At 43.9% G+C, this 12548-nt stretch overlaps 1 protein-coding gene across 2 annotated transcripts in view; it reads right to left on the bottom strand.

Annotated features, from left to right (window-relative positions):
• Positions 1-12548, bottom strand: part of nbas (NBAS subunit of NRZ tethering complex) — a 139325-nt gene that overhangs the window by 87531 nt on the left and 39246 nt on the right. For both annotated transcript variants that reach the window (XM_076756131.1, XM_076756134.1), the window contains exons 24-31: positions 10633-10818; positions 8272-8445; positions 7772-7905; positions 5256-5318; positions 3489-3611; positions 3284-3386; positions 3054-3131; positions 2768-2922 (exon numbers count right to left, since the gene is read on the bottom strand). In XM_076756131.1, coding sequence (XP_076612246.1) covers positions 2768-2922; positions 3054-3131; positions 3284-3386; positions 3489-3611; positions 5256-5318; positions 7772-7905; positions 8272-8445; positions 10633-10818 — 1016 coding nt within the window. The remainder of the gene's footprint in view (positions 1-2767; positions 2923-3053; positions 3132-3283; positions 3387-3488; positions 3612-5255; positions 5319-7771; positions 7906-8271; positions 8446-10632; positions 10819-12548) is intronic.

Raw genomic sequence — 12548 nt, 5'->3', positions numbered from 1 at the left:
CCCTTAATAGGATTATGCAGCACATCACTTTGCATATGTAACAGCACACTGAATGTGTGTGAGTATGTTTCAGATGTGAGTGTACTCTCTCATTTTTTCATCACACATTTCAACAGAGACAGGGGACGAATAAATAAATCTCACATAAAACAACAGCGCAGGGACGAGCTGTGATGTCATTCAAGTGGAGAGGAGGAAACTCTTCCTTGGGATGTGTATTCAGCAAAGAAACACACACTGACCTCTCAGTGTGTGTGTGTGAACAAAGACAGCTAACAGAGAGGAAGAGGCATCGCAGGATCCCTATCGGCATAAGGAGAGCAATCCAAAACATACATCTTTAAAACAGTCTGACTCGAGATTGCTAACAGACTAGAGTACACACACTCGGCAAAACGCTCAGCACACAGCTTCCCACTCTTTGAGCATGGCTGGTGTTCTTGCCAGGAACAAGAGGTTTGTCCTGGCAAATGAGAGCAGAGGAAAGGGCCGTGGATGTGCGACTGAGAGACAGAAAGAGGGCATGTTGATTATGTGCTTGTGCTGTGAAGTATCTGCCGACGTCGTGTGTGTGTGCATGCCTTGGAAAAGTGGTGGAAAAAAATTCAATTTCAGTCACGATGTGCTTCGCAGAGTGTACTCTGTAATTTGCAGATAACTACTTCCTGTTAAACAGACACATGGGAGAACACAGGTTAACATTTGTAAAGCAGTTATCAATGGAACACCAGAGTTGAGACCTTGTCCTTCTTTCGACCAGCCCAAGCCGCGCTGCAGCAGCGTACTGACGCAGTCCTCCTCTGTTTTTTTTTTTTTCCCCTCTCTCTTCCTGTGTCATTTCCGTTGCAGCCCTCTCTCCCTCGTACAAGGTCTTGCAAGAAGAGCTTTTTCAAATAGGAGCGAGACAAAGCAAAATCCTCCATTCTGGCCTTACTTCTCACTTCTTCCCATTTTTTTTTTCTGCATCATGGTTGTTGAAATCTGTGCGTGTTTCACACCAGTGTAAGGTATTTTGACAACTTTTTACATCTATCTGATACAGAACTGAAAGCAAGTTGTTTACTCTGACCCTGAAGTTTTAACAACAAAGATAAAGATGCAGAGAGGTGAGTCGGAAAAGTAGTAACATATCTCTTCAAATGTGAAAATGTAAGTTTGACTGGATTTGCTGAAACAAACATGAAGGTCATATTGACCTTGTCCAGCTCTGATAATGACATGAACGTAAGCCAGCCTCCCTCAAACCAACTGGAAGCAAAAGCACCACAACAAACATCAAGAAAATAGATTTAACGTTGCATTGGCAGTACAGTTTATAACTTTTGAAAGAGTATATGAAACTACATCACACATAAGCCTAATTTATATTAGCGGAAAGAGCTCAACTATATTTCAGCAATTTACATCATATTGGGAAATATCTGTCTCTTTAGCTGCTAAACGTTCCACTCTGTTCACCTGCTAGTTGCTAGCATCGTCTGTCAGCCGTTTGGTGCTTTGCAGGTAGCGTACAGTGAGTTTCTTAACCTGAAAGTGCTGCTGGTGAAAACCAGGTCATAGTAAGAGAGCAGTAAAAGTGAAACAAAGCACTAAAGTTAAGGCCATAAAACCACAATAATACACTGAAAGATGCCAAAACGCAGCTCAGAGCTGAGCAGAGCCTCAGAGTAGGGTGATGATGTCACTATGCACAAAACCTTCTACATAAATTGTCGTCATTTGACCCATTGTCCAGGAAAAATACTGATTAGCACAGCTTTAAACTAACTTAACTTTTTTTTGTTCATATTTCTCAGGACTTTGTGTCTATTGTGTGTATGTGAGCATCTCTTCTGTCCATCCTGAGTGATGCTTGTCTGATCACTTCAGTAGTTAGAGGGGATTCCCATGTTATTTTAAGAGAAATCCTTTTGTCCTTGTGTAAATTTGTGCCTGATGCCACTGACCGCATCCGTTGAGGACACGGGCAGGTGCAATTTGTGTCTCTGTCCGAGCATGTGCATGTGCATGCATGTGTGTTTGTGTGTGCGCCTTTAGTATTTAGTACACAGGATAAAATGTGTGTCTGTGGAGCAGTTATTTTAATCTTAAGGACACAGGCAGAAAGTCTGTATGGACTATTAATTTCAGAGCGACAGGCACATGTTCACACTTCTTTCTGTCTCATATCTCAAATTCACATGCAGTAAACACACACACACACGCACACAGTGGGAGTATTACAATGGATGATGTTGTCCAAGAGTGTGGAGGGGGGCCTCTATATTAGTTACTATAAATGAATGACGACCCAATTACTGTCCCACTTCCCCACTAGGAACAGACGGTAAGGTTAGACGCCCAGCAGCTCCCCTCTCAGATCTGAAACCGGCAACAGACACACATACAAATACTTGGTATAAACTTCATGTAATGTACTAAAGGAGGGGGAATAAAAATGGCCATCATTATTTTTTTTCCTGGTCAGTCATGCAAGCACAAAACACAAATCCACCCACACAGAAATAAAGTGTTTCTCATACCAACAACAAGCAAGGTCAACATCTCAGACAGCACACAAACACTTGAGGATGGCAAAGTTTATACAAGTTAGGTCTGAAACGACTTCCATGCCGTAACTTTTCCAATATGTTGCATGTCTCGCATTTATCTTTACTCTAAGGTGTACCAAATTACATGTAAAGTCAGGCTCTATCTGGTTTCAGCCCTTGAATAAGTGAGAATTGGTAAAATGACCACTGACAAATGTCAAAATGGTGCTCCTCACCTGGCGAGGCCCATGCAGGGGTCTGTTAGCGTTGTGGATGAGTTGAAGTACTCCCTGGCAGCAGCCAACACTAATTCTACGCTGTTGTCATAGCCCACCTTCAGAGCGTGACCTTTACCCCGGAAAGACAAGCTGACAGGAACATCCTGGCTGACCTGGAAACATTCATATAAAATTTAGAGCTTGACGACACCGCAGCATCAGAATTCCTTATGGATGGTTTACTATTTAGAGACAACGGGCGGTGTGAGTGCAACTCTGTGAGGTCGAGTCATATCTTACGTACTTTCGAGCAGTGCATGAGCTGCCCTGCCAGGCGCACGTTGTCCACATGGCTGGAACACAGCAGGGACTCGACAAAGATCTGCAGAGGTCAGGGAGGAGAGGACGAAGGAGGAGACAGTGTTTTCACATTGTTTGATGAGCTGCGTTGACGAACTGAGTGGTTCATATTGACATTTAGTACAGATCTGATGATTCCATGTAATGTTTTACTGTTTTGCTGCGGTGTGATACCTGGTGACATGTCTCTGGCTTCAGACAGGTGTAGACATTCTGCTGCATGTCAAGCAGGTCCTGCAGTAGTCCTCTCCACACCGTCTCACTCACTGGAGGGTTTCTGGACACACATGAACATACAGTAGATTTTCAGTATGCTCCTGTGATCTTGACATTTGTGTTTGTACGTGTAAGTGCACGTGTGTGTCTTTCACGTTCATACTTGCGGCCAATGTGGCGACACAGTTTCACCATTAGCTGGTGGGCTTCTTCTTCACTGTTCTGACTGTTCTTTACATATGAAGTGGGCTTCTGCAGGGCGTGTTTCTCCAGAACCTCCACCACACTGTTAAGTATAAACACAGAGATACACACACTGATATAATCATGCCAGCTGATACAAGACAAGGACAACTGCACAATAAAATCAGACAAAGTTTCAAGTCACATTAATCAACTTGTTCGGTAAAAGCAGAAGACAGGATGATTGGCAGCAGTAAGTATCACAGCAGGTAATGGCAAAGAAGAAGACACAAGGGTAAAATAAAACCTGAACAAATCCAAGGGAGAGTGCGGAGGAGAAAGACAGAAGATGTGCACGCTCTAAGCTGTTCATTATTTTGGCAGCAGAAAGTCATTTGCATGCCACAGTGCAGATGGAGAAAGTGTAGAGCAAGACTGAAGAGCAACATGATAAACTGCAAGCCACCTTTTCGGAAACGTGTGTCTGCGTGTGTCTCGGAGCACATGAATGCTGGCAGCCTTCTATGACCGAGGGAGAGAGTGTGTACGTGTGTGTGCATGTGTGTGTTGTTGTGGGATTAGCATGGCACCCCGAGTCCCAACAGGGTCGTGCTGCCACAGATGTTCGCTCTCTGCTGCAACTCATTACCATAGTAAACAGGTGTGTGTGTGTGTGTGTGTGTGTGTGCAAGTGTATGTGGGGCTGCATGTGCGCGAATGTGTGCAAAGGACAGAAAAGTCTTGATATTTACAGCAGTGTGTGTGTGTGTGTGTGTGTGTGTGTGTGTGTGTTTGCTCGTGTGTGAATGCGTGTGTGGGCGTGTCTACATGTTCCCTGTGCACATATTAATGTGCCAGCAAGTGGTAGTGGCAGCAGCTGAAAACAGCTTTTATTCTGGAGGCGCTCTGAGAGCAGACACATCAAATTTACTGCCTGATTCATCTGGGTAAGAGTCATGTTTGTGTGTACAGTATGTGTGAGTCACGCTACTTCAGCACAAAATATACATGAACACACTTCCCAGGCTCCCCTGGGGTGCGTTTGTGCAAGGCTGTGTGTGCCTGCGTGTAAATATGTGTGGATATTTGTCTGTAAAGGCCAACGCTAAGCTCTAACACAGGCTTTCCTGTTGCTGCTTCCTCCTCCTCATCATCATCTACATTCACATTCCCTTCAGGCTCCCGCCCTCCCCCTGCCTTCATCCTTATCCTCCTTCCTTCCTCCTCATCACTGTGTTCGGAAGTTCACCCTGAGGGGGGGGGGGGGGTGGAGGAGAGAGAGAGAATAAGAGACAGAGAGAGAGACACGTAGGTGATTTTAACCTGTAACTGAGAAAACGCCCAAGGCTGTTTGAATACCATGGGACAGACAGCAGTCCTTTGATATCGAGTGTGTGTGTGTTGACTGCACATCCATGTCTCCTCTCCTTCTTAGAGTTTTCCATCAGGCCCATTATGGGGGAGGGAAGTAATAAGCATCGCTACAAAGTCAACATTTCCCATGCAGCGCAGCGCTAATCATCGAGCTGACGAGTTGCTCCCTTCAGCGTTTTCAAGCGGTATAGAATCCTTGTTTTGTCCGAAACCAAGAGATATTCTGTTGAAACAGTTGGAGAAAGGGAAAAAGGAGCAAATCTTCCATCCTTAAGCTCTAATCTGCATGCGTGGCTGAACGGGGTGGACAGGAGAAGATGGAGCAGAAAGGTGGAATGACGGCTGAAAGGTGGTGTGAGTTGTGTTGATGTACCTGAGATGCTTCTCAAGTTTGTCCACCTGGTCGTGGAGGGACGCCGTGACGTCTGTGTCTGGTCTGTAGGATGACAAAAGCAGTGGTTATTTTATGTTCACATCATCAGAAGAAAAAAAAAAAAGTAGATATGTTAATTAGGGATTTCTTTTGTGTGTGTGCAGTGTTCACACGCATCTCTGCGTGTGTATTTATGCTCGTACAGAGCACAGTGTACTATATGTGTGGGTGTGTGTGGCCTACCACTGTGAGGCTGTACTGATCCCCCACTAAAAATAAAACCCCATGATGCTTTGCCTTGAGGCAAAGGATTCTGGGTCAGGCTGGCCTGTCCCCCACTAGAGTACTGACCCTGATGAAACAACCTTCTATGTGTGTGTGCGCCAGTGTGTGTGTGTGTGTGTGTGTGTGTGTGTGTGTGTGCGTCCGTCTGTTTTTTATGAACACACCATCTCTGTTTTTACACACTCTAACTCTTGACCCATCAATCCATTCCAATGCATCCGTCTCTTCTTCAGATCTAACTGTCTGTGCTGCCCCCCCCCCCCAGCTCCTTCCTCTCTTTCTCTTCCTTCTCTCCTTTTCTTCCTCATTCTACTTCTCTCCCTTTCTCGCCATCTAATCCCTTGCCCATTTCCACATTTTCCACTCTCTAAGGGTGAATGCACATTACATTCTTCCGAGCAGATTTAGACCTAATTAAGCTGTCTCACAAAAAAAAAAAAAAAAAAAAAAAAAATCTGAAAATTGGGCTGAAACTACTAACTCATGGTTTCTCTCCTTGCTCGCAAATCTGTAATATTCTATGCTGGGGTGGCAATTTTGGAGCTTAGTAAGTCAGAGAAATCACTCCTGGGAGAAACGTGAAGTTGAAGGCATTGCATATACAGTAGCGCCTTGCAGCACTGCTAATCCAAACACTGCAGGAAGGAGGAACCCTGTCTAGCAAAGTGAAGTGCTTAGCATCAAAAGCAGTACTATACTGATTTAGAAGAAACATGTATCAGTATTATATACACCCAAAATATTTAAACAGTAAGACCCTGTTAAGTGTAGTTAATAAGCCCGATTGCTAAACTACAATAGCATTGATTATGATGGTCCCTGTGCATATTTTGGTGGAGTGACAAATGAAACCTATTTGCATAGCTAGATACAAAACAACAAAAACAAAATAGCAACAACAAGCCTCAACTGACTACGGGTTATCACCTAATTAGCTAAAAGCTCCAAAGTAATGGCAGTACTAAACATATTAATACTGCTCCTTTGTATTTTGCAACTAATTACCTATTCAAACTTTACAGATAGCAAGACCAGTGGTATGAAATGAATTAGTGCTGCTAACTACTGTTGGCTCTAATTAGTGTGTGAGACAATTAATAACATTTCTTAGCTGCTCTTCAGCATTAGCTAGCTGGCTAGTGACAGTTCACTCAAACGGTATCTTAAAACAGTGATTGCACTGCGACAAAGGAGAGCAGATCAGGAAACAAAGTTGCGATAGCTATTTTGTACTAATTCCCAGCTGATTTCGCTTTAAACTGCAGAACAAGATGTAAAAATGGCACTTTAAGTAACCTGCATTAGGCTTCAGTTCAGTTTTGTACAACAATGGGTCTTGGTTAAGGGCGGCCCTGCTCTCAAGCGGCACCATAATATCTTGTTTCAACGCAGTTATCACCCACTGTGAGTGTGCAGTGGAAATGAACACGATCACAGCACAGCTAAGCGAGCTATGTGAGCTAGTTGAAAAGGGCAAAAGATAGCATTGTTGAAAAGTATGGCTGCTTCATTGTAGCCAACTGACAAGAAAAAAATAAAGCACTCCTTATTTCAGTCATTCAGTTTTCCAATTAGGGTGCACACACGCATCCAGCTATTTAAATTCATTTACACAACTCAGACACTCTACAGGTCCATTTTATCAACAATTTACTCTTTTGTACTCCTGCGTTTTTCCCTCTCAGTATTTTATTATCACTTACTCTCCTTCAAATGCACTGCGCACCCACACAGCCTCGTGGGAGACTTAAAGGACAGGCCCTCTTGCCACATGAAATAAAATGCGTTACAGAAGAGGTGGGGGAGAGAGAGAGGCAGAAACAGCAATAGTAGAAGGTAGGAAATACTGTACAGACTGTATTGGCTTGGCTAACTGATGGCTCCTCAGAGTCAGAGTTAAGCATGAGAGAGAGAGGAGGAGGAGTAGGAAAAGAAAGGTGCAAAGGGAGGAAGACAGAAACAGAGGTGGTAGTTAGGTTTATTGATAGGTCCTTGTAGAGAGGTGGAAAGCGCAAGGAAAGGGAAGAGGTGGGAGGGGTGGAACCACTGTATTCTTTTGGACGAGATGGTGAACAGCTTCAGCTTCTTTATATCATGGTTTACATAATGTAAATAAATGAAAGTGTTCGCGATTGTATGCAAAAACATGCATGGCTCCATGAGAGAGAGAGAGTGTATGTGTGTGTGTGTGTGTGTGTGTGTGTGTGCGTGTGTGTGTGTGTGTGTCTGACCCGTAACCCCTCTGTGGCAGACACTCGAGGATGTCATAACAGTGGCTGAGCTGGTCATCTCGCTCACAGCTGTAGATGCACTCCAGAGCGACCGCCATCAGCTGGTCTGGGTCCCCGATGATCTTCTGCTGGCACTGGAGGAGAGGGGAGGGGGAGAGTAGGAGAGAGAGAGAGAGAGAGAGAGAGAGAGTGTGAATGTGTGTGCATGGCTTGTCTGTTTCATACATTCACACTGAGGCAGTGTATTTTCTTCCCTTTCAGTGTTTGTGTATGTGTGGTGGATGTTTTCTAATAGCCAGGAGACCTGTCCTTGGCTGTGCCCTTATGGGGTCATAAATATAACATTTACAGCGCAGTGACACGACACTGGCCTTCAAATGGCACAAACAGCCAGAGAGACGCAGTGTGTGTGTGTGTGTGTGTGTGTTATGATTACCCAAGTGTGACACCTCCTACCACTTTTGTTTGCGTGTGTGTATGGGGGGGGGGGGGGTACTTACGTCAGGTTTGGAGTGCTGGAAGATGATGAGGGGCAGGGTGAGGTCTCGCTGGGCCAGGCTGACCAGGTACTCTCTGAGCAGAGATTTAGCAGCACCCTCTTCCTGTCCCTCACACCGGTGCAAGAACGGCACCATCCACTGGAAGGCGTCTTTCACATAGCGCTCAGTGCCGGACTGGTGATAGAAAGACATTTGCTTTAAGGCATGAATATGAACAGCTGCTTTACACACCCATTGACAGTAGACGTATTTGACGGGGGATGTCATTCCCCGTGTTAACCTGCCACCCCCGTCTCCATCCCCTAGTAGAGGGGCTGTTAAGTTGTTAGTCTAGTCTGCCTTGCTCATTGATCCTTCGTCTGACTGAGGTCTATGCAATTTAGAATCTATGGCCTCTGAAATATCAGCAGCTAACTGTGCTGTGTGCTGATGAATGCATGGAGCTGTCCGTGGTGCTGAAGTAGCAGACAGCTCATTGCAAAAATACTGATCATTTCTGACCAAGAACTCAGCAAATACTGGTTTAATTTTATTATTATTGCATGCTCTCTATTCAGACACGTTGGTGATATATGTAAATGAACCTGATGTAAGGTCAGGGTTACCTTGACCACTGATTTATTACTGTGCTTCTTCTTCCTCTTCGTTGTGCAACATCAATTTCGCAAGTTGTCAGGTGATGTACAAACTGGAAATTAAACATTATGTATCTTGCATATACATTACCATACCGGACCAAAGAGGCAACAGACTTTTTCTGTAAGTTACTTTTGAAAAAGCAGTGTATACAAGAGCAGAAATTCCCTTTCAACAAAGGACAGTAAATGCTTTTTCCTGTGAAACAGCGTTGCTTTACAGGTTGTAAGTACCCTTATTGCTGCTAGACTCGCAATATTCTCCTTCTATTATGTGTCTTCTGTGTCTTGTGTCAAGTTATCCCAGAAGGTGGGTAGCCCAAAAACAACTGTGAGCGCACACAAGTTTGCAAGTTGGAAAAAATACTCAAAATCAGATGCACATTATCACATACTTAGATGTATGTACTTGGTTTTAATTGTCTTACAACAGGGCAAAATACCTTAAGCAGAATTTAGCTTAAACTTGAACTATAATAGCTCCAGCTTGTGGGCTGTGCTGTGATTTGTGGGGATGCACGTTTAATTTGTGCAGGGCTTTGCATCCACCTCGCGACAGCTCTGACTCAGGATATACAGACGAGAGAGCATCCACAGGAAGGATGATATTCAAGAAATACTTAGATGCTAAACGCAACCTTGCACACCCACACGCAAACATTTTACTTTGCTGTACTGTGTCTCTGATAAAGGAAGACATCAGACACAGGCAAAGAGGGAGATTTAATCTAGGCGAGTTTGGTAAACATTCACAGACACTCTCACATAACGCCCAAAGGGAGTACCAGTCAAACAGCATGTGTTAGTGCAGTCAACAACATTTGCTGGCTGCCTGCCTGTATGGCAGATCCTACTGGCAGTGGTCCTCACAGGCTGAAGCTGGCAGTTATTAGCTACAATTTAGAGGACAGCTCATATTATGTACTCCAAGGGGACTTGTAACTGTACTACCTGCTAGCGTTCACAGCGCTCTCGCTGCTGTTCGATGGAAATACGGCACTGACAAATGTCAGGGATTTCAAAAATTAAAAGAGCCTGATTTACTGCGGGAGTGTTATTAAAAAACATTTTCAAATTCTGCTTTTCAAGTTTGCTTTTGTTGTCTATTCAAGTTGTCATTAGCATACATTATGTTCTTTTAAGAAGCAGTCAAGGATTAAAGTAACCACACCATGGAACTTTAATATGAAATGTAGTTAGAAGTTAAGCTTTCTCAATTTTATTAACAATGAACTCTCCCCATACTGTGAGCTAGACAAAGCAACATCCTGGAAAGGGGACATTTAAGACAAAGGAAAGTGAGGTGAGCAATATTTTGTTAGCTTCATTGTAAAAACAACATGAATATATTAATCTCCGAGTGGGATTTGCTCAAAAGCTATGAAGATGCTTTTAAATAAACGTTTCAATAAATGTAAAGATGCAAAATTATTAGACTGTAATATTGACAGTGACAGACCTCCATGATTATGTTTTGATAGTAGAGGAACAGTTTCTGTCAGTAGCATCTCTCATACCTGCATCATTTTGGCTGAGATAATGTTACATCAGCACACGCCAAGTGAAAACAGCACTTCACAATTTAATCAAGACTTCCCTCGTTGATTTTATGAATAAAGAGCAAGAATTTCAAACCTTTCAAACTAAATCAAAAACATGTCAAGGCAAAATGTTCCGGTGGAAATGTAAAATCTAAAAGACGAAAGGAGCAAATCATGCCACTTACATTTTTCATTAGCAGGTGGAGCTTGTCGATGTCGCTTAGCTGCTGCAAATCTTTCAGTGTCAGACTCAATTCACATGATGTCTCATATACGAGTGTTTCCATGGTGACCAGGTCATCGCACAAGAGCTCTAGCCCTGGGATCTCTCGCTCCTTCCCCAGACGCACCAGCGACAGGGCGCAGTCCACCTGATGGACACAAAGAAAAGGCAATGAGAGAGAAGAAAAAGGCAATGTGAAAAAAAATACTCAGGCATCTACTGTACATCATTAGCCAAATTCATATTATCTTTTAAGGTACACTCCAACCAAACCAAAGTACTGGACGCATTTAAATTGTGAGGTGATGACGGCGCTAGATGAAAAACAATGGGGGTCACAAAAGTTCACAAAGACCATGAATGTGCACACGAAAAAGCATGAAAATCCATCCAGCGGTTGTCGAGGTCCTTCATGCTGAAGCACGGCCTGCTGGTGGTCACAAGGCTTCATCCTCTGGGTAACATGAATGTCTGTATCAAAGCTACTGCCAATCCATCTTGTAGAGATACTGCACTGGATACATGAACACTTTGACCTGCTGGTAGCTGCCACAGTCATTGGCATTCATACTCTGGGCACCGAGTCTGCCCCAAATTGCAGGACAATCCATCCAGCAGTTGTCAAGACGTTTCAATAAAAAATCCAAAAATGTCAACATAAAGGGAAAGTCAGATCACCAAAGTCAGCCGGATTCATCATCCAGTAGTTCAGTGATGATGAACTGGCAGCACGCGGCCCACATCCAGACCACTGGAATATTATTGAATTCGAAAAAATGAGCGCCTCTAACGCTACCGACCAGTGGAGGAGGTCCAGGCCATCCTGAGAGTGATTGTCGATTAGCCTGCCGACCCCCGAACAACGAGCCAAAAAGTCCATATTTCATTCTACATTCTACAGAATTGGCTTATTTTCCAACTCCATCTCTCTACTCCATAGAATCACCATCAAAGCACTCGGCTCCCAGGCTGGCCATTCCCTCGAGCTGACAGCAGCGCACTGGCTGGACTGGGAGGTAACTCCAGAGCTGCTGGTGAATCATGGAGCTTTTTCATTAGATCCAAGAGCACTTGGGTTTACTTTCATTGGCTCATTGAGTCTCAAACTGAGGATTTTTTGTTTGCTTCCAGGGATCCTGAAGAGGAGATCTTGCTGAGAAATGGACTCACTTACTGGTAGTTGAACTGTGGGTTTTGTGTTTAGCACTCACTGCCTCCTTGGTGGAGTCTGAGAGCATTTTCTAGGGTCGTATCTAGTTATCAATATGGTTTCTCCATGTTTTGTTCACATTGATATAAGCTCATAAAAATAACATTAAGTTTGTAAGAAAGTGAAAATATTAACAATGATAGGCTAAGTAGACTTATATGTACTGGGGGTTTTGAATGTTTTTTTTTTTTGAATGTCTGCCCCCCCCCACAGTGTCCGCCTGAAAAACCCTGGCCCTTGGGCAGATGTAGTTGATGATCTCTGCAATTGTTGGTAACATTTTTCAGTCTGGACCAAAGTGGGGGACTGACTCATCCTGCCATCCCTAGATCCACGCCGCCAGTGTGTCTAAAAGCCAACCATAAAAAGTTCTGTTTTTATTGCTGACTATTTACTGTGTAAGTAAATAGGTGAGCAGCCAATGTATTCATTTACTGCTTCTGCCTTAAAGTTGGCCGCAGTGAAAACTCACCCTGTTCAAACACTCCCTCTATTGTGGCTCCTCACTGACCCCACGCTGTGCCACCCCTTTTTCTGATGGGCACATGGCCTTTCAGAGTAAACTGACTAATGCTACAGTCAACCAAGCACTATCTTCAGAGTGGCCATGCAGGATGATGAAATGTTGAATAGGCTCTGTGGTTATTCTCGAGGCTGTGCTTTGTAGT

This window comes from Chaetodon auriga, chromosome 18 (genome assembly GCF_051107435.1).
Source record: "Chaetodon auriga isolate fChaAug3 chromosome 18, fChaAug3.hap1, whole genome shotgun sequence".
In the NCBI taxonomy this organism is placed as follows: domain Eukaryota; kingdom Metazoa; phylum Chordata; class Actinopteri; order Chaetodontiformes; family Chaetodontidae; genus Chaetodon; species Chaetodon auriga.
Note: the sequence above shows the minus strand (reverse complement) of the source record. Positions and strands in the feature narration are given on the sequence as shown.